Genomic DNA, 21,310 nt, shown 5'->3' with positions numbered 1-21,310 from the left:
GGTTGAGGGGTGATAATATATTTACTTTGGACGATGATACACTTTCAATGGACCACCTAGAGTTCTACGAAAGTATTGAATATGGGTAGGTTTCTAATTTCGCTTCTTAGTTGTAATTATTGTTTGAATTTTATCATTTTATGTGGTTTTGGTTGTTTTGGTGAAGTTTATAATGACTAATATAATTAAATGGTATATGTATTTGTATTTTGTAGAGTTTGTTTTTGGATTTTGTGTACTAATGCCATAAGGCATTTCGTTTGGCTATACTTGGTTTTGAATTTATAAGGCACTTTGTTTAATTAAAAGTTTGATGTTGGATACTTGGGCTTGGGATTTTGAAGGGTTATTGAGGAAATCTCAATACAAATTTCTTTATAGTAAGAAGTAAGTTGGTAACATAATTGCATGTGGAAAAAATCCAAGAAGAAAAAAAGCTAGCTCCATCCAATTCAGATAGGCTACATACAAGAAATTGAAAAAGTAAACCTTTTTAATAAAAAAGAAAGAAAAAATGGGCCTATAATTGAAGCACAAAACCGAATCAACCCTGTTTCATGGCGAATCGAACCGAAATCATACAGTTTGATATCAGCTCGGTACACACTTTAAAAGCAAACCGAATCATATCAAACTTTTTTCGATTTTGATTTCATCCCTATTGAACCAAACCAAACAGAATTATGCGGAGCCGTAAGTTTCATAGGGTTTAGATTTATTGACAAACAAAAGAGTTTGGAGGCAGATTCTCTGCCCTCCCACTTCCCGTGCCCTCCTGTTTGTGTGGTCACGGTTAAGCCACATCAACATTTTATATTACTATTCCTTTTTGTCTTATTATCTTTATAAAAAAAAAACAATATAAACTATTGACGTGGTTTAATCGTGACCACACAAAACAGGAGGACACGGAAAATGGAAGGGCAGAGAATTTGCCTCCTTATAGTTTACACCTTACACCAATAAAGCGAGGACACATGTCACCTACAACAGTACAATCATTGGACTGACTTGCCTCTAATAACGAGAGATTTTTCTTTATACCCGGAATATGTCATATATCATTATACAAGTGACAAGACATATGAGAAAAACTTTTCTACACTGGTATAAAACCATATGGCTACTACTAGTGGTGTAGTCAGGATTTTCAAATAATGAGATCATAATATCGACCAAAGAGCTTCATTGTGCCATTTCATTGAGCACCTAGTAGGCAACTGCCAATTCCTTTCAACATATGTCAAAAGTTTATGCCAACATATATCACAACTACTATTACTTGTAGATGCTTATCGAGGGTGGATGCATGATATTGTGGAGTAATTTTGAAGATTGCCAAAACATTTCAACTAAATTATTTCATACAAGAAAAGAGAAAAGTAAGACAAATATGATAGAAGAAAATAGAAAAAATAGGAAGAGGAAGTTGTAATTTAGTTTACCTTAGCTCTTTATAAAGGTTAAATACAATATATAAATAAATATATATGAAAATTTTAAAATTATTGGATGCAAGAACAACCAATAATTCCATACTGAGTCCGCCACCGGTTACTACCCGGTATTCAGATGCATTGAAAGGTCTATTGGAATAAGAAATCGCCACGGCAGGTCAAAGTCAAATTCCAAATTACCACTTCACCCCGCGCTAAATCGAAAACTGAAAACCAACCACCACCTTCGCACTTTAGCCAGCAGAGAGTAGAGAGACATCTGATCTGCATCCCTGGCAAACATCCAATCCTCCGTCTCTCTCTCTCTCTCTCTCTCTCTCTCTCTCCTCACTTTCTCTCTCTAAAACCACTAATCGCATCAGTCCCAGATTAATTAATTAGTCAGCAGTCTCTGAGTTTGTTGGGCATGGTGGCGAGTTCTAATCCATGATTAACTTAATTACCTCCCACGTAATCACGTAATTAAACACTCCCCTGTTTTCATTAACCAACTAATCCGAAATTCTCTCGGCATTTTTCACAATCGCTTCTTCTTCTTCTTCTTCTTCTTCAGCGAGGATGCCGGGTTTAGTCTCCGTCAAAAACCCGCCCGACTCCGCCCCACCCCGAATCGACGTCCCGGAGCCCCAGCCCCAACAATCCGAACCCGCCCCGGTTTCCAGAACCCCTTCCCCCCACACCAAAAAACCGCCGTCCCCGTCCCCGTCCCGATCCAAACCCTCGCCCGCCCGATCCAAAAAGCCCCAACCCGCCTCCCCGGATACTATTCTCGCCGATGCCTCCCTAGACAACCCGGATCTCGGCCCATTTCTGCTCAAGCTGGCCCGGGACACAATCGCCTCCGGCGAGGGTCCGAACAAGGCGTTGGAGTACGCAGTACGGGCGTCCAAGTCGTTCGAGCGGTGCGCGGTGGACGGCGAGCCGAGCCTGGACCTGGCCATGAGCTTGCACGTGCTTGCGGCGATTTACTGTAGCTTGGGCCGGTTCGAGGAGGCGGTTCCGGTTCTGGACCGGGCGATTCTGGTGCCAGAGGTCGGAAGAGGTGCGGATCAGGCGCTCGCTGCGTTCTCTGGGCACATGCAGCTCGGGGACACGTATTCAATGCTAGGTCAGGTGGACCGGTCCATTGAATGCTATGAGGAGGGATTGAAGATCCAGATCGAGGCCTTGGGCGACACTGATCTCAGAGTTGGCGAGACTTGCAGGTCTGATTACTCTGCTTTTTTTATTTCATTTTTTCAGATATTGTGGTTTTGCGTGCATGGTTTATTGGGATCAGATTTAATGGTTGTTTGAGATTCTATAATTGCATAGCTAAAATTGGAGAATTTGTTAATGTTTAATGTGAGTAGTTTATTAAGCCGGCTGAAAGTTTGGCCCTTTAGTTGTAAAACACAATCAAATTGCCTAAACCAAACGGAAAGAAAATGAGGATATGTAAACTTACTCGAAAAGGGAAAATTCGAGCATTTTAACTGATCGGTTGATTGTAACTTGAGGTTAGGATATTGTCAAGTTCGTTGCCTAAGTGACATTGGTGTCAATGTTTGTGAAACTCAATGTCCACATTGATGAACCTTGCATAAATTTGCATGTAATGTGGGATGCTGATGTAAAAATGAGCTGAATTTGGCGCAACAGAACTGTCTTTCTTTTCCCGAAAGACTTAGGTTGAAGCATCTGGGATACATTAGTACGTAGATTAACCGTTAACTGCCACAGGATTGGTTGTTCTAGTTATGGTTTGAAAGAAAGTTGGAGTATCCTTATTTAAGTGAACTGGTGTTGTATATGCAGATATTTAGCTGAGGCGCATGTCCAAGCAATGCAGTTTGAAAGAGCAGAAGAATTGTGCAAGAAAACTCTTGAAATTCACCATGCTCATAGTGAACCAGCATCTCTTGAAGAGTCAGCTGACCGCCGGCTGATGGCTCTCATATGCGAGTCAAAGGGAGATTATGAATCAGCACTTGAGCAACTTGTCCTCGCCAGCATGGCAATGATTGCAAATGGGCTAGAAAATGAGGTTGCTGCTATTGATGTCAGCATAGGTAACATTTATATGTCTCTTTGTCGCTTCGATGAGGCTGTCTTCTCCTATCAGAAGGCACTCACCGTTTTAAAGGCATCAAGGGGCGATAACCACCCTTCTGTTGCCTCTGTCTTTGTACGCCTTGCTGACCTATATCATAGGACTGGAAAGCTCCGAGAGTCCAAATCATACTGTGAGAATGCCCTGAGGATTTATGTGAAACCTGTGCCTGGAACAACGGCAGAAGAGATTTCTGGTGGATTGACTGAAATTTCAGCCATTTATGAGTCAATGGATGAGCCCGAGGAGGCACTTAAGTTATTGCAGAAGGCAATGAAGTTGTTAGAGGGTAAACCAGGACAGCAAAGCACAATTGCTGGAATAGAAGCACGGATGGGAGTGATGTTTTGCATGCTCGGGAGATATGAAGAAGCAAGGAACTCTTTTGAAAGCGCTGTAACAAAACTTAGAGCTAGTGGAGAGAAGTCGCCCTTCTTTGGGGTTGTATTGAACCAGATGGGTTTGGCTTGTGTTCAATTGTTCAAGATAGATGAGGCTGCTGAGTTGTTTGAAGAAGCGAGACGGATATTAGAACAAGAATGTGGTCCTTGTCATCAGGATAGTCTTGGAGTATATAGCAATCTTGCAGCAACCTATGATGCTATGGGGAGGTAATATATTGAGTCCTCTGATACATTTTTTCCTCAATATAGTACCATCTTTCTCATTTGCTTCAACTATCTGTGCAAAAACCATTGTTTTCTATATGGCTTAGCCCTTTGCGGCCCATCTCCTTAATAATCAGAAAAGTTTACGACCCTTGTAGCCAGCAAACTTGAATGTCCACTAAAATTGCAATTAGTTGTGAGGTCCCCCACATGTCCTACAAGGAGTCTGGCAACAGATTTTTTGTTCCTGTTTTGCTTTTATATATTAATCAAAATTCACTGTGTGTTTAGTGTTTACGGAGAATGCTGTACTGATAATTGTAGCCGGTTCTGGTACACTGTCTGGATTCTGTTTCAGAGTTGAACTTGATTATTATGACTCAAATACGAAGTTTTTAACGAATTCTATTCTGGATTCTACTTCAGAGTTGAAGATGCAATTGAAATTCTGGAGTACGTCCTTAAATTGCGAGAAGAAAAGCTTGGAATTGCAAACCCGGATTTTGCAGATGAGAAGAGAAGGCTATCCGAGCTTCTGAAAGAAGCCGGTAGGACCCGAGACAGAAAGGCAAAGTCACTGGAAAACCTTATTGACTCAAACTCGACCTCGAAGAAGACAAGGAAAGAGGGGACAAAGAGGTGGGGTGCGTTAAGTTTCAAACTTTGAAGGAAAAAACAAGGGAAGGTTTATCCACCAAAAAAAAAAAAAAAAAAAAAAAAGAGGGTAAAAAAGGAAAAATTCTCCACTTTCACTCCATTTCTTTCTGCTCTCCTTTACTTGCACATTCTGTAACATAGAAAAGCATGTATAGGTTTGAAGTCGTAATTTGGCGATGTTTTCTGTTTCTCGAGTTTTCGAATTTCTCATTATTTTTCTTCGTCTTTGATGATGTTTTATTGATTTGCTGCATTGTGAGCTTGAAGCTGGTTACTGAAAAGAAAAATATGCATTTGATGAATAAAATTCACATGTATGTTTTGCCCCTTTCTCGAATTCTTGAGTCCTTGCATTGTTCTACCATCTTAGTACTCTCTGCAAACTATCCTGTACTCCAAGACCTTTTGATTCAGGGGTCCATCTTCGCTGCGAAATTCCATCTCATCGGACACCACTCAGGGGATTATGGTTAATTTAGACCCTAATATGATTTAACGACTACAGGATTATGATTAATCTATACCCTATCATATAAGGGTAAGGGTGAACCCGTCGATCTAACAACAAACGCGCATGGAGCTTGCAATCAAAACTGAATTGTACAAAAAATGAGCATGTGCTTAGGCACGAATGATTAACTTCCAACTTGAATAATTAAAGTATGAAATGCTAAATCCTATTAGCTTTTCGTGTGCATAACTTTGGCACAAATTCTTGCTATCTTCCCTAATCTTCTGTAATACCTTAATGGACGGAGCATATCACTTAATTTTTGTTGTTGGCCATGATTTTGCCAGGAAATTCCAACTCATTTTGTCTCTCAATTTGCTTAAGAATCTGGTCTCTGTTATTTCTAATGAATCATATTCATAGTCACTATAGTTGACAAGAAATAAAATACGCTTGCAATTAGTAGAACTTTACATTGTCCAAAGATGGCTCTAATACGTATACAAACATAATATTTTGGTAAATAAATTTGGTAGATAAATTTGACGAGGCTAGCATTATTGATACGAATTAGCTATCAACACTTTGACAAATGAGTCTATAGCATTTGGTAAATAGATTCGGTGAAATTTAACGTATGAGCTTAGCATTAATGCGTAAGTATTATATAATCAACATATTTACTTGAAATAATTGAGGATATGTAAAGATAAGTGTGCCCTAATTAGAATTTAAAAAGATAATAAGCTTAGCTAGGAACAGAAAGATTGTGATTAGGAGATCAGAAGGTACGTAGTTTTCTCATGCACTACATATACAAGGCAGTGGAAGCATCCACATATATAGAAGAATAGTATATAAATCTAGGGTTATGAGATTAGTATATAAATCTAGGGTTATGATGTTTGCCAATTTCTCTCCCTTTTTTTATTATTTCGTTTTGAAATAATTTTGAGTCCTACACTGTGTGTTCATGTAGTCGTTTAAAATCTCTAACCTTTTCATGCATATGTCAGTCCAATTAGAAGAATCCATATGCATGTCACCTTAGTCGTTATCAGAATTTGATTCATCGAGAGATAGCTATATCTGTATACATGATTAATTCCCTAGAGGAAAGGAATATGTTCACTCCCTAACTATGCTTGCACAGTATGCAACCCTAGATATATTTGCCTCTCCAGTGATTTGAACACTGCCTGTTTCTTGACAGAGACTCAATTCTCCTCCCACTAGCTAGTTGGTTGTGTTGTGACCTAATTAACCATTAGTCTCCGTCAGTAGCAGGTTTTTTTGGATGTGTATCGCTATGCTCAACTTGTGTACTTATGAGAGAAAAATAATTGAAAATCTTGAGTGAATATTTTTCTTAATATATATATATATATATATATATATATAGTTGGAAACCAAGTTCAACTCCTATACGTATGTTCGGGACATAGAGCACGTGTAGTAAAAAAGATCATGATGATAATTCTCATTTTGGTACGGTATGCGGTGCACCAGTTCCTACACTGCATAGGAGAGAACGAATAGGGTGGCTCATCGATTAGCAAGGTTTGGCCTGCGGGCGGAGGCAGAAAGAACATGGTTTGAAGAATCTCCTAATTTAATTTGTGACCTTCTTTATGGGGATAGAACTAATCCATAATTCTTTGGGACGTTTTTTTTCTCTTCGGCCAGGTTGAAATTTCTGACAAATTTTTTATCAAGACCCATGTAATTGCACCGTATCCTCATCATTTGTATGTATTCCAAATTTCTATGAATGAACATCGTACTTTACCTAAAAAATAAAATAATGTAAGATTCTTATTAATGTAATTTCTGGTTTACAACTAATTAACTTGGTAGGTTAATCAAGAAACTTGGTAATGAGGAGCAATAAATAATATGTCGACTATAAAGGCATGAAGTCACCATGCATAAAATAAGGAAAAAGAAAAAGGGTGCCATAGATAGATTCAAAAAGGGGTTTCATGAACCGAAATCCACTTCTATATAATATGTGAATTCAAAACCAAATTCATTGTGGTTCTTTTACACGTTCATAAAAGGTTAATGAATATGAATAGAAATCTAATATGTGTTCAGTTTTAGAAATAATATCCGTGTTTGGTTTTTGAAATAGTCAGTTTAAGAAATAGTGTAATACACATGTCCAATTTCAGATATAGTCAATTTAAAAATAGTCAGTGGTCAGATTAAAAAATAATAATAGTACCATATTCAATTTTTAGAAATAGTCAATACTCATTTAAAAAAATAATGTAGCTCATGTGTCTTGATGTGTCATAATGTGTAGTAAACTAGTTCTTTTGTCACGATGTGTTTTCCAATTAAATGGGCTTTAAAAAAAGGAGGAAGATTCTCTACCCTTCTAATCTTTCTACCCTTTCATACCCTCCTATTTGAACGGTTATGGTTAAGCCACATCAATATTTTATATTGATTTTTTAGAGATAATAAGACTAAAAACAATGTGTGAGAGGAGGGGATGGAAGGGAATGAAAATAGAAGAGTAGAAAATCCTCCTCCTTAAAAAAGAACTACTACAACTAAATAAATCATAATTATGTACCACCTGTATCTAAACTACATATTAATAGAATTTTCTTTGTCAACCAAAAGAAGTGAAAATATTATTTAGTCTTCTATCACAACAAAAAAGTTAAAGACAGTAAAGTAATTTGACAAAATAAAATTTTGCTATTTTTTGTTTAAGTCTCACTTATAAGTGATTTTAACATCTCTAATATTAAAAAAATAAAAATAAAAATTAAACTTCTCTCTCTCTCTCTCTCTCTCTCTCTCTCTCTCTCTCTCTCTCTCTCTCTCTCTCTCTCTCTCTCTCTCTCTCTCTCTCTCTCTCTCTCTCTCTCTCTCTCTCTCTCTCTCTCTCTCTCCCCACTCTCACATTCTCTCTTACTCTCTTCCTCTCTCCTTCAATTTTCAAAACAAAAATAAATTATTTGGCACACACTTTGTGTGTTGGCATACACTAATATATATAAAATAGATGAGAGGATGCATAGAGATTTAAGATAGAGTAGTGCTACATTTATCAACTATGTACCATCACTTTTAGCATCTCTCTAACAGACGTAGGATCTGCTAACACATATAAAGGATAATACAAATGATGATACAAATAGATGTAAATAATATTTTTTTAAAGATATATAACTAGTTAGATGCATATTATTTTTCCAGTAGAGATTTGACTTATCTCAACATGTTTGTACTGGTGGGAGAAAGAAGTAAACCTCCCCATTATATGCATTTTTTTCTCCACACCAATATAATGCGACCTTGGTGGAAGAAAGAAGTAAGCTCCCATTATATGCATGTTTTTCTCCTAACCAATATATGCGACCTTCCACCTGTTTATATAGGCGAGTTTCACTTTCACATGCAACTCAATTTGTCAAAGAGATATGATCAACAATGATGGCATCTACATGAGGTAGAAATGCTTCTACCATTTCCATTTCTCTTTGATATTTTTCTTTCTATCTTTGGATTGCGATTGAAATCCGGTTGCTTCAGTATTATTGGTATTAACTTATTAGAATTGATCAAAATCGAGTTATGTGGCCTCACTTATCAAAGATGATTTGATATGGTCTCTCTTTTGGCAATTACATTGCGTGTGCCTCAGTTTAGGTCTATTACATCTGCGTTTTGGTGACAGAGCTGTCCCTTTGGTGCCGATGCTGCTTGTGGTAGCCATTTTGGAGATTACTCTTTATGCTTGCTTATCTGTGCAAATTATCTCCATATCAATGAATTGGCCACTGAAAAAAAAAAAAAAAATCATTGTGACAACTCTTGTAATTGTTTTTATTCATTAATGAAAATGCTATCGCTTCTTCTTGTTAAAAAAAGAAAAAGAAAAAAAAAAGAAAAGAAGGCATGCATACAATTTTAGTACAAGTGTTTATGGGTTAAACTCGATGACTTAAATTAAAATGTATGAATATCTCCTTAATTAAGAAGACCAACAGGAGTTGGGAAGGTTTAATAAGAAAGTATAAATACATGATCGACTCACATTTCGAAGTGAGAGTATGACTCCCTTGCCACCACCTTGAATAAAAACAAAGAAAATATGACCCACATGCCCACAATTATACAGAATAAAACAAAAGAAGAAATAGGGGTGGCAATAGATCGGTTTGGGGACGAAAAGAAAGTCAAATGTAGGTATATTTTTTTTACCTTTTCTTACAAATTGTATAATTAGTAAAAGATTATAAACATATAATCAACGAACTTTTATATATATATGAACAATATTATGGCGGATAATTATTGGCTTTTGTTTAGTATTATTTATTTAGTTATTAGTTTTGTTTATGTTTATTTAAATTGTCATTTTTATATATTTTTTAAATTATTAATATCTATTCTGTCGGTTATGAACGACATAATTGCACTTGTATCCGACAGAATTTCTCAGATTTAGTGTCGGTTGTATTCGACAGTAATGTTAGTGTCGATTGTATCCGACACTATTTTGCTTTATTTGTTTAATGAGGTTTCCTTTTTCTTGGCAGATTAAGAGTCCTATCCAACAACCAAAGTCTTTTGTGACGCAAGCAATGTTTTCGGTTCCTTTATCTAACATTACATGAATTTCTGTCGGATTTATTGCTAATATCCAATACAAATGGGCTTTTCTCGTCATTTTTAAAGTGACACTATTGAGTGCTTTTGTAGTAGTGAGGGTGTGTGAATAACACTATTCTTTTTTAAACTCGTGCTTTAATGGTTTATGTTAATGCATATTGCCTATATAGTCCACTTAATTCCAATACAAGTTATTATTTCATGTATATTTAGTAGAGGATAGGTAATAAATAATACTTTTTTTTGCTAAAAATAATACTTTTTTTTGCTAAAAATAATAAATTAGTTCTATCTCCCCTCCCCCCTTCTATCCTATTCGTTAAAGGAAAGTATCATTTACCCTATGCGATTTAGCCTCTGTACTTCGCACTCAAGAAAAGAAAAAGAATTTTCTTTTAGTTCACAATTAAATCCCTATCTTCGCAATTCCTTACTTTTCGTTGCGATTTTCCAATCAATGTAACCTTGGTAAATTCTTAATCACTTTATTTACTTAATCTATATTTATTTAGTAGGTTAATTATTCATATGGTCTGTGAAGTTGTCGGTTAGGGTTATGATTTCAAGAATTGTTTATATTCTATTGTTGTTTTTTTTTTATATTGATTATAATTTTATATAAGAAAAAAAAATAAACATATGATTTTATGGTACTAATTTCAGCTAGCCCACCCAAGAAAAAAATCCTGACTCCGCCCTTGGCTAACTAGTTATATAGTTATATGTGCATAGCAGATTAGACTTGCTTGGGTGCCCGGTTAGGCATCCTCTAGGTTGTGACTCTCGCTTAAACGTAAACTAGACAACTTTCATTTTGCATTTTATTTTTTAATAAATTGTGAAGAGACTTGTTATACTTAGATGAACGCACATTATATGCTTGTTCTTCATGTTTTCATTATGTTTTATACTTTATAATTTATATGTTGTTTTATTTTGCAATTTATATATCTCAATGCAAATATTTATTTTTTCAAGTATAAGGAAACATGACACATCTCGACCAAAATCAAGGAGTGCTGGCCGTCACGTGAGGGTGACGGCCATCACGCCTTGATTTTGGTCATGGTGTGTCAGTTTGGTATTAGAGCATAAGTAGCCTAAGTGTAGTCCAGCAGAACGAAAACTAATTATACAACACCCAAGGGTGACCATACAATGGTGATAATTTGTCAGAGCTGCTGTGGATTCCTCGCAAGCCACCAAAAAGCACTCCTAACTAGAACCTGGAGGGGTGCAAAACAAAAAGTGTGAGTGGGCAAAAACAAAGCTTTTCAAAATCATTTCATTTCTCAAAAGTTCTAACCCTTCGCCATTAACTTCTATTAAGGTTTTAACAGAATATTCCACGGAATATTCCTAATGGCAGTTAACTATTCCATTAAGGTTGGTCGCGCGTGGGGGCAAGTCTGGCCGTGCCTTGGCCGGCGCGTGGGTGGTCGGAAAAATTTTCTAAAAATATGGGGATGTTCGTGAGGTTGAGTAGATCACGTTGGTATATTCAATCACCCCATTTAAGCATTGTATGAGAAGTTATTAGCTAGTTTTGTTTATGTGCTTTAAATTAACGTTTATATAGTAGGTGACGGCCAGCACGCCTTGATTTTGGTTGGGGTGTGTCAAAACACTTATTTATACGATATATAATAATTTACCTAAATCCGCCTGCTTTGCCTAGGCTGGCGACTAAGCCCCAGCCCTTGTCCGACAAGCGTCTAGTGTCTTTTAGAACCTTGTTTGTAACTAAGATATTTGAGAGTGAATCTCAAGAAATTAAGAACAATGCATATACTTATTAGGATTTGAACTATGTATATTATTCATATGTTGATGCCCATAAAAAAAATTAAAGAATCTTGCATGTCATTATAAGGAGTTGAACCCACTACTTGATTGTGAAGTCTCAATTTTTTTCAATATGTGACTAGAAAAATATTGAAGAGGGGTAAAAAGTAAGTGTGATTTCTCACAGTAACGAGCACTGAATGAAGAGATTAAATGATTTTCTGTGAACAAAAATAGAAGAAATGCACCACTGAAAATATAATTGATTTGGTTAGGCAAGAGTTATATTCAGTGGAAAGTGGGCATCAATGTGGCAACAAATCCTTGGGAAAAAAAAAAAACACTGGATTTAAAAAAAAAAAAAAAAAAAAAAAAAAAAAAAAAAAAAACATGATTCACTTTCTTAAGTCCTATAACGTTTGCTAGCTAGGAGAGAGCCTTGTAACTTTTGCTTGCTAGGGTTTCGAGAATTTAAGGGTATGTACGTAGTGTCCAAAGGCAAACTCACTCCCCCTCTCTCTCTCTCTCTCTCTCTCTCTCTCTCTCTCTCTCTCTCTCTCTCTCTCTCTCTCTCTCATCATTTGGATGGTGAGATTTTTTATTATGTTTGGAACATAAGCACATACGTCATATGTTATTATACAAATAGATGAATACTTAAAAAAATTAGTTTTCCCCACTTGTGTAATGACATATGGCATACTATCTTATATTCTAGACACATTGAAAAATCTCTCCTTTGAATGGATTACAATATTCTCTTGATCATCTTTTCATGTGAACTCTTGTTGCTCTATAAGTTGCACCACCCAATACATGCCATGCAATGCAAGTGACCTAACAGTTAGCTCTCTCTCTCTCTCTCTCTCTCTCAGTTGCAAGTTACAATCCAACCCACCAAAACTATACAAGACAACACCCACCGACTTTGCTCCTCCTCATTTCCTTCTTACGATTAAAATCCCAGCCCTTTAATTTCGTAGCCGTAATTATCTCTGAGTTCCTTCTTCTTCTTCTTCTTCTTCTTCTTTTGATCTAGCTTAATTAACTAGTGACGACTGACAACCATGGTTTCTGCAGATGCTATTCGAACTGTGGTCGGTATCATGGGTGAGTTACAGAGATATAATGTGGGTTGTATATATCACACAAGATTGCTATTTTAAAGCCTTAATCAGCATCTTTGAACTTAAATACGTGAGATTTGTATACTTGCTGGTTCTTGTTAGAAAGAAGAAATAAACTTTAAAGTTATTTTCTTTCATTTTTCAGGTGTATATATAGATTGCTTTATCATCTGAGAACCAAAGTTGATATGAACGCATTTACTTATTTTCAGGAAACTTCATCGCACTCACTCTGTTCCTCTCACCAGTGTAAGCATGACTTTTCTCCATTTCTTGAATTTCAAGGCAAAATGATTTACATTTTTGAAAAAAAAAAATATTATAAACAATTTTTGTTATATCTGGACACATATATATTATATTTCGGACCTCCAATATTTTATTTCCATATTTTTCCCAATTTGAAGGTGACAACATTCTTTGTTCACTGAATCTGCAACAGCCAAGTAGTATTCATTTAGCAATCGCTCCTGCTTTTAACCAATCATAGATGAACACATGTTCAATCTGTGTTAACAATTTCAATTATTTGGACACATGTCTATTTATTGATGGGTAGAAGCAGAAGCTGCTGCTATATTTGTAGCAGCCAAGTAATGTTCTTTGGCTTTCACACAAAACACATTAATAATTTCCATATTTTCCATTTAATTTGTAGGGAAACCTTTGTTCGAATTTGGAAAAAAGGGTCAGTGGAGCAATACTCACCAGTCCCATACCTTGCAACCCTATTTAACTGCATGGCATGGGCCCTGTACGGATTGCCTATGGTGCACCCGCACAGTATTCTGTTGGTGACCATCAATGCCACTGCAGTTTTCATTGAGCTTTCCTTCGTCATCCTCTTCCTCATCTACGCATCTGACAAGAAGCAGAGGCTCAAAGTGTTTCTCGTGCTGCTTTCGGAGCTCGTTTTCATGGTTCTTCTGGCATTTCTTGTTATCAAATTGGCCCACACATACAGCAAGAGGTCACTAATTGTTGGCCTAGTTTGCGTTCTAGGTAACATCGCGATGTATGCTTCGCCTCTATCTGTCATGGTAATTAAGTTGGTAACTACCCTCCTAACCATATTTATTTATTTATCTTTTCATTTAAGGTCATGATTATTGGCCCGTATCAATACTAATTTTCAGTACCTGGTATATGATTGATACCTAGTTGACTAATTAATTAGATATATCGATTGACAATGTTTTAAAACTTACTCCAACTCTTGGAGTAAAACTCAAATTTAGGTTCTAAACTACCACAACTTGTTCCAACCCTTTGGCCAAATATGAGTTTTAAACTAGAACTCATTTCTAGGGTAAATTTAACCCAGAATTCCCTTGGGTAGTGGGCTGGCCTACTATATATGTATTTTTTTAGCTTTATATTTATAAATTCATTGAATTCAACGATTAAAATCTAATATGATCAAATCCAGTGGTAAAAAAAATAATCTAACGGTTAAAATAATTAAAAAAAGATATTTTTTCATGTGTTTTTCATATTCTTTAATAGCGTTCCACGTGTTTCATAGTGTTGGTTAAGTGATTTTTCAGTATTTATTGGAATATAAATACTTTTAGGTAAAACGTTCATAAAATTAAATTATGATAGCCTACATAATTTTTTTTATTTTTAAAGTTACTTTAAGAAAAAAAATATTATCCTAAATTCATTCTTTAAAAATCTCAGGCTAAAAATTTAACCCAAAAAGGCTGGACCAGAAAAACGATTTATAGGTTAAACTACTATCAAATACCAAACAATTTTTATTTTTCTCATTTTATTATATGGGCCAGTAGCAATGCTAATGTACGGCGCTTGGTATATTGTTCATGTATAGTTGAATAACAATAAACTAATATATCGACAATGTTCTACATACGGTATATTAATGATTTTTTTCCACTCATTTTTAACATATGCTAATCTATGGTGTTTTGGTGCATATATGACAGAAATTGGTGATAACGACAAAAAGTGTGGAATACATGCCGTTTTTCCTCTCATTGTTTACCTTTCTCAATAGCGTTGCCTGGTTCACATATGCTCAGCTCCGTTTTGACATCTACTTGACTGTAACCACCTCAAACTCAAACTCAACTTATAGTAAATCCTCCATCGAAGTTAATTAATCATGTCAGTTAAAAATAAAACTGAATGCATAAATAATTAAGAAACACGTTTAGCTGTTTTTAGATTAAGTCAGTTGATCAGAGCACTACTTTCACTTTCTTACACTCAAGTTTGAATCCCCGATTCTGTAATGGAATATATTTTTGCTAAACCAAAAATGATGAACATGGTTCTCATATGCACATATTTTGATCAAATTAAAATGGGCCTGTGGTGTGTTCATTTTCAGATTCCGAATGGGCTGGGCTTACTTTTTGGATCAGCTCAACTGCTTCTCTATGCTACATACTACAAGAACACAAAGAGACTGATGGCAGAAAGGAAAGCCAGAGAATTCTGTTTGACAGAGGTGGTTTCGGACAGAGATGAAACCAAAAACACTGGCAACACTCATCAGAACGGCCGGGTTCCCGCTCAGAACAACGGGACATGATCAACCCCACCATCGAAGTCTGCTGTTTGATAAGTCGAACGAGCAGGGACCCCGTCAAAGATCTACAAGTTTTAGCTCGTCTACACTATGTTACTAAATATCGTACAAATAGTTGGATTTCATGATGCATGCATACAAGACCAAGAGTCTCGTACGCATGTAACTAGTACTTTTTCATAATTGTATGCAACCATTTCAAACGATCAATGATCCAATTTGTTTTGCGACTGAATTTATATATATATTTTTTATATGCATATTATTGGAGTTTTGAGTAGAAATCTCATTCTAACTCATTGTCTCATATTGGCCACCATCAAAAGTTTCTCACACTTTATAACATTTTCTACCTCTTACAAAGTGATTGGAGAGGTGGACCTTAGAGAGCAAAACTGAGCTTGAACCTTGGATTTGGCATTTGGGTTGTGACAATTAATATATAATTAATATCAAAAGATGGGCCTTGGGGCTCGGGTTTTGATAATTTAATTCAATAATTAACATTTTTTTTAATTTCAAATTTAATTATTTAATTTTTAAAGTAACAAACTCATCTTTTTGGATGAAGTTTGAAGACGATGAAAGAACGCCTAGAGCTATGCACCCCTCTGAGCAGATGCTTCAAAAAAAGCATTCCATATTCATACATGTTGTGAACGTGCATAAGTGCATTATACAGACATTCATCTACATAGCATTTAGAACCTAGGAAAGAGATCTTCTTCTTAAATACCGTAACCTTCTTGCTGAGAGAACCACAAAGATATTCAACAAGAACCGAGTTTTTCGATGCTAGAATCCTGGTTTGATCGTTGAATCCTTGTGAAGCAGACATCCATCGAACTACAAGCACTAAGTAGGTACGGAATTCTATTTCAATAATATTGCAGTACGCAAGCCTCAATCACTATTTTTACTTGTTTGATATTAATTTCGTTTATTCATAAGTTGCCAATTATTAAGTTGAATTTATTATTTATTAGCATATTCGTCTTTATTTCTATATATAAAAATTGTCATTGATTATTGATCATTATTATGCAGGCAATATTGGTGGAGGGGGAATCAAGCACCTGATCTCGCATCCAGTGATAAATACATTGTACCAATTGAGCTACGAGCCTGTTGTAAATTATGGCCGTATTTTGGAGTAGCTAGTGCCGTAAGCTCTTGATAATGAAACTTCATAGAGAGCAAAACTGAAGCAAACCTCAAAGAATCAATACCTACACCTTGGCAAGAACAACAAATAAAATGGAAAACGTATACCTTTACTTAAAACCTAACACAAGAGCTTCCGAGATGGGACATTATCTCATGAATCGAGAGTCTGATCAGATTGATGCGTGATGTTCTACAAACTTCCAGACACTCCTGCAGGTCTACATCACAGGGTACAGGAACCCGTTCAAGGTCATAAGCCACACATTTGATGTTGAATGTGCCCCCTTCCAGTTTTAATTTCTTTGCCACTTCCTCTTTCATGTCCACAATACCTGAACTCATCGACACGTGAAACCTAATAATGTATTCTTTATATGTGGTCTTTATGGTTACACTCTTCATTTCTTGCCTGCCCGTGATATGTGGCATTGTGTTGGATTGCTTGGGAGCTGAATCTGAAAATGGAGGGTTTACCATGGCAATTATGTTTCCAAGACTACCTTGGCATGAACCATGACAAGTAGAGCTACAAGCACTTGCCTCCGTTGAGCTGTTTCCCCTGTTGGATGTGTTTGAGCCTTTACCCCTGTCTCACAGACACCTGTTATGTTCCAGCAGAAGTTCCTCGTAACTCAGCATCCGCCCATCTAGCAAATGATTGTCAATCCCAGCCCGCCCCTCTGTTCCTGGTGAAGTAGAGGTGGGCGAGTCTTTCTTTTGTCCATCAACTTCACAAGATTTAGAGCTTGGTGAGCCTTGTTGGTTAGAACCATTTAAAATAAGGAAAACTAATGAAAATGACTTTAAAAACTTTGAGTTTTAACAACAAGGATGTGGACTTTTTAGTAAATAGTACCAGGATTGATTTTTTAGTATAAAAATGTGGTTTTTTGTTAAAGTGAACAGTACCGAGAGCTTTTCGTTAAAGTTCCCTTAAAATATAAGGCTGAGAAATGGAGCCAGCAGCAACAGGACATGGACTCGCAGTAAGAGGAGTTAAACCAAATGCAGCACCGTGAACTGATTCAATTATGTGCTGTAGCTTAGTGAGAGAATGGTTGATCTTCTTGATCTTGCGAGATGGCCAGCGGGAGATTCCATGATGCCTGCAAATGCGCTTCATTGTAGTGGGACAAACTGCAAAACAAGAATTTCTTTCAAAACAATTTATCGCAATTGCTACTGAAAACCAAACGATCCAATATTTTAGACAAGGATTTTATCATTTTAGCATCTGTTGACACAACATGAGCTTAACTGCAGGAAACAATATGATATGCGAGCCTACCTCCAAGACTCTTTGCAGCATCCTTAAGACTCCCTGCAAAATATTGTTGGAGAACCTCTAGACTAATTGATTTCTCTGCTTTTCCATGCTTCTTCTCCGGTTTCTTTTTTATGTCTTTATTCTCTGGGAAAGAAATATTGTTTTCCCCACCCTCGTGAACATAATTTCTCCCATCATTTACAACATCATATCCCACCACTAACTGTGGTTTTGATGAATCTAGTTGCACCATCTCTTCTCTGTTAGGTAAGGCAGGCACTGGTGGTGATTCCACTGAACGGGGTATCAATATACATTGAAGTCTTGTGGCAAGCCCATTATTTTTAGATGCTTGAACAATTTCAACCATTCCCTCCTCTTCAAGTACAATTCCAGAAGCAACACTGAGACTCCGGAAATGGTTCTTCATTATTGCCAATATAGAGCCCAACAAAGTTTGTTGTTCATGACTGTCTGTGATGCTTGGGGGCAGAAAAAATTCTAGAATGTAATCATCATTTCCAGTATGAGTGCTCTGTAAGCAGATAGCAAAAGAGCCGGCTAGCCCAAACATGCGTGCATAGTGTGCTAAAGGGTATTCAGTTTTGCAGAGTTGGGTAATGTCTTCGCAGAAGCATGCATTATGGGACAAAAATGCCCTCCCAGCAACCCCTTGACCCTTTTGTAAGTGATGTTCAAAGCAGGCATCTCGAAAATGCCACATATGAGCATCTACAATGTAGAATGCAACATCAGTTGTGGACATGCAGACCTGTTCCATGCAACTGCCATCAAAGCTAGTACAGCTCTTCTGCAGGCCACCGCCATAAGCCAAAACATTTCGATGCATACAGGGAACCCACGTCTGAGCAAGTGGTAATTTGTGAGTTTCACTTACCACTATCAGTATGTTCAAGATTTCAGCCAATGCAGTTTGGCGACCCTTATTGCATATTTGAATCTGGTTACAAGAAGTGGCAAGCATATATCTGTGAGAACGAAGGAGGAAGAAATGAAAGAAAAGTTTCATATTTATTTTCTTGTTTTCATAAAGAACACCATACTTAGGCACACATCATTATTGCAGCTCACCTGCCTACTTGGATGATCCAGTATCTCTGAACTTTTCAAGCTTACTGCCTGCAGGAGAACAAAATTAAGTCAGTGACAAATCTCTTCATGTTTGATTTTTACTTAAGAAACCATATTGATTCTCCTTTGCTTTGTTCAAACCAATGGCTAAAAAATACGAGGGATGTGCAAGAGGCGGAAAAGGGTATCCAGAAACCATTTTCCTATTCCCATAACAAAAATACAATCCGTCATGTACCATTTACCAAATAAGTAAAGCTTGTTTCAGAAGAGAACATCACACAAAATGCAATAAATACGCATAGAAAAGAAAAAGAGTAACCCCCACCTCAAGTGCTTTGCAAACCTTATCAACCTCGGGACCATAGTTGATCAAAGGAGAAATCATTATGAGCTCAAGTACACCAACACAAGACCTTCCAGAGGGCTCAAACACGGGCAAAGCTAAGGTTCCCTGAACATTGTATTGCCGAGCATGGTGAAGCCGTGCATACTCTTTAATGGAGTAGTACTGAACATTTGGAGTCCATTCTGGCAATTTATGCTGGAAAACGCGGCTAGGAAGCCCAAGAACTCCATCACTCTCCCCATCCACAGAAAACATATACATCAGACAGGCCATCCTATACTGATGAAGTCTGATACACTGTGGATCAAGGACAAAGGGCTGCCCTAAAGTTGTGAGTACATACCGATTCCCATCCTTCACTGGTGCCCAAAACTGGGCTAGAACAGGTTGGTCAGTCAATTCCTTGAGGTACCTGAGTGCTTGAGTGATTTTCTCGTTAACTAAACTATAACCATCTGAACTTTCAAGAGGTTCCAGTCCTGAAAATGGTGATGGAAGCATTCTGTTATTCTTAGTCTCTGTTGACCCTTCCGTTACGGAATTAGAATTACCTGTATTTTGTGATATTGTAAAGAGAAAACATAAATGAGTGAACCTCTGGCTGCGACTCTTGACTGCAAATGCTAAACGAACAATATCGTAATAGGTTTGTAACTGGAGGGCACAAAGCAAGCCAATTAAAACTGCTTTAAATTCCTATACGAATTCTCAGGCCAAAAAGAAGAAAAAAAAAATTCTATACAATCTTAGAATCTCCCACCTCTTTCTATTAGATGGAACTCTACAAAGTTAAGGGCTTGGTTGGGACTGCTTCTGTAGGAAGCACTTCTGTTCGAAAGAACTTCTATTATAAACATGTCAAAAATTTAATTAAAATTTCCAAGTGCTTGCTACCTAAAGATGCACCTAGACTTCTCCAGAAAACGCTTCTGACCCAGAAGCGCTTTTAAGTTTATATGACAATCATAATCAAACACTTCAATATCAGATAGTACTTTTAGCCCTTCCTTGTTGACCAGGAATGACAAAAATGCAACCTTTCGAGTATAACTGCTGTTTGGTTGCTGAGAAATGAGCAGAGAAAACACTTTTTTAGCCAAAAAAAAAAGTGATTGTTGCTTAATTCCAACTGAATACTCTGATTAGTAAAATTACCAAATCAATGTAATTAGTCCCTAATTAGAATCAAATTTAATACAGAAACCCAGAAGAGCATTTGTTCAGCTAAGTCAAACACAAGTCATTAGACAAACTTCTAATTAATTTCTCATTCCGAAGTAAAAAATTCAATTAAAATAGAGTAAAAACGGATTGACCCAGAAAAGCATAAAAGACTACAACTTTCCCATGAAAAACTCACAAGAAACGAACTGAGAACGGTCAGAAAGAGCTTGACCAGCATGCCCGGCGAGCTTATAGTCACTTTCGACATCGCCGTCGGAAAAAGCCCACAAAGGGGTACAAGGCTGGTCATTGGGCGGCAACAAAAGCGGCGACGTGGGGTAGGAGAGAAAGTGAATCGGATCCAACGTGCACAAAACGTCGAGGTCGAAATCAAAGTCCATGAGCGCATCTTCTCTTTCGTTCTTTAGGTTCGGCGGAGTGGATGGCGTTTGGATTTCGTCTTCAGGATCGGACATTTTCCGGGAAAGCGTTGGTTTTGTTTCGTCTTGTTTTTTTCCGGGAAAGTTGTATCTTTGTGGAAAGAAAGAGATGGGTTGTGGTAGAAAGAGTGAAGTCTACGAGCAACGGCAACAATTTGTAGCGTCTCAGTTTGATTCCATGGAATCCATGAATTGTTTTCTCTTATTAGTATTTTATTACAACTTGCAGTTGGGACCATGGATAAAGCAAGTACCGGAAAAAGATCTTCTGTTGTGCAATTAACTAATAAATTGGTCGGCATTATACAAGGGACGGAAAGCCGCGTATGCCTAATGCAATGGGTGACACTGCCATTGATGCATAGTCTTTTTTCTTTTTTTCTTTTTTTTTTTTTTTTTTTTTTTTTGATAGTCGTTTATACAACTAAAATAGAAAAATTCATTTTATTTCGAAACTGTTTG

General features: G+C 36.8%; 3 protein-coding genes across 3 annotated transcripts; 2 read left to right on the top strand and 1 right to left on the bottom strand.

Moving 5' to 3' along the window:
• The first annotated feature begins 1,758 nt into the window (after positions 1-1,758).
• On the top strand, positions 1,759-5,145 carry LOC137712863 (protein KINESIN LIGHT CHAIN-RELATED 1-like). Its single transcript, XM_068452040.1, has 3 exons — positions 1,759-2,662; positions 3,255-4,160; positions 4,584-5,145. The coding sequence occupies exons 1-3, from the start codon at positions 2,016-2,018 to the stop codon at positions 4,822-4,824; spliced, it is 1,794 nt and encodes a 597-aa protein (XP_068308141.1). The 5' UTR covers positions 1,759-2,015; the 3' UTR covers positions 4,825-5,145.
• A 7,607-nt stretch (positions 5,146-12,752) lies between these two features.
• On the top strand, positions 12,753-15,372 carry LOC137712073 (bidirectional sugar transporter SWEET4-like). The gene is made up of 5 exons (XM_068451219.1): positions 12,753-12,795; positions 13,025-13,061; positions 13,471-13,852; positions 14,762-14,881; positions 15,169-15,372. Exons 1-5 carry the CDS (start codon positions 12,753-12,755, stop codon positions 15,370-15,372), a joined length of 786 nt encoding a protein of 261 aa, XP_068307320.1.
• Positions 15,373-16,498: 1,126 nt separating this feature from the next.
• LOC137713873 (protein NLP6-like) lies at positions 16,499-21,044 on the bottom strand. The gene is made up of 6 exons (XM_068453226.1): positions 20,605-21,044; positions 19,224-19,795; positions 18,896-18,943; positions 17,825-18,764; positions 17,446-17,673; positions 16,499-17,264 (listed from the first exon to the last, which is right to left on the bottom strand). The coding sequence occupies exons 1-5, from the start codon at positions 20,882-20,884 to the stop codon at positions 17,459-17,461; spliced, it is 2,055 nt and encodes a 684-aa protein (XP_068309327.1). The 5' UTR covers positions 20,885-21,044; the 3' UTR covers positions 16,499-17,264; positions 17,446-17,458.
• Positions 21,045-21,310: the final 266 nt, after the last annotated feature.

Source organism: Pyrus communis, chromosome 13 (genome assembly GCF_963583255.1).
Source record: "Pyrus communis chromosome 13, drPyrComm1.1, whole genome shotgun sequence".
Taxonomy (NCBI): domain Eukaryota; kingdom Viridiplantae; phylum Streptophyta; class Magnoliopsida; order Rosales; family Rosaceae; genus Pyrus; species Pyrus communis.
Note: the sequence above shows the minus strand (reverse complement) of the source record. Positions and strands in the feature narration are given on the sequence as shown.

Bases quoted from the DNA above. Each gene is read 5' to 3' on its own strand.
- LOC137713873 (XM_068453226.1), bottom strand. From the start codon at position 20,884: ATGTCCGATCCTGAAGACGAAATCCAAACGCCATCCACTCCGCCGAAC. The intron at 19,796-20,604 runs GTGAGTTTTTCA...CACAAAATACAG, and splicing joins CCGTTCTCAGTTCGTTTCTT to GTAATTCTAATTCCGTAACG. The intron at 17,674-17,824 runs GTAGGCTCGCAT...CTTGTTTTGCAG, and splicing joins TGCTGCAAAGAGTCTTGGAG to TTTGTCCCACTACAATGAAG.
- LOC137712863 (XM_068452040.1), top strand. From the start codon at position 2,016: ATGCCGGGTTTAGTCTCCGTCAAAAACCCGCCCGACTCCGCCCCACCC. The intron at 2,663-3,254 runs GTCTGATTACTC...TTGTATATGCAG, and splicing joins AGAGTTGGCGAGACTTGCAG to ATATTTAGCTGAGGCGCATG. The intron at 4,161-4,583 runs GTAATATATTGA...ATTCTACTTCAG, and splicing joins ACCTATGATGCTATGGGGAG to AGTTGAAGATGCAATTGAAA.
- LOC137712073 (XM_068451219.1), top strand. From the start codon at position 12,753: ATGGTTTCTGCAGATGCTATTCGAACTGTGGTCGGTATCATGG. The intron at 12,796-13,024 runs GTGAGTTACAGA...ACTTATTTTCAG, and splicing joins AACTGTGGTCGGTATCATGG to GAAACTTCATCGCACTCACT. The intron at 13,062-13,470 runs GTAAGCATGACT...TTTAATTTGTAG, and splicing joins ACTCTGTTCCTCTCACCAGT to GGAAACCTTTGTTCGAATTT.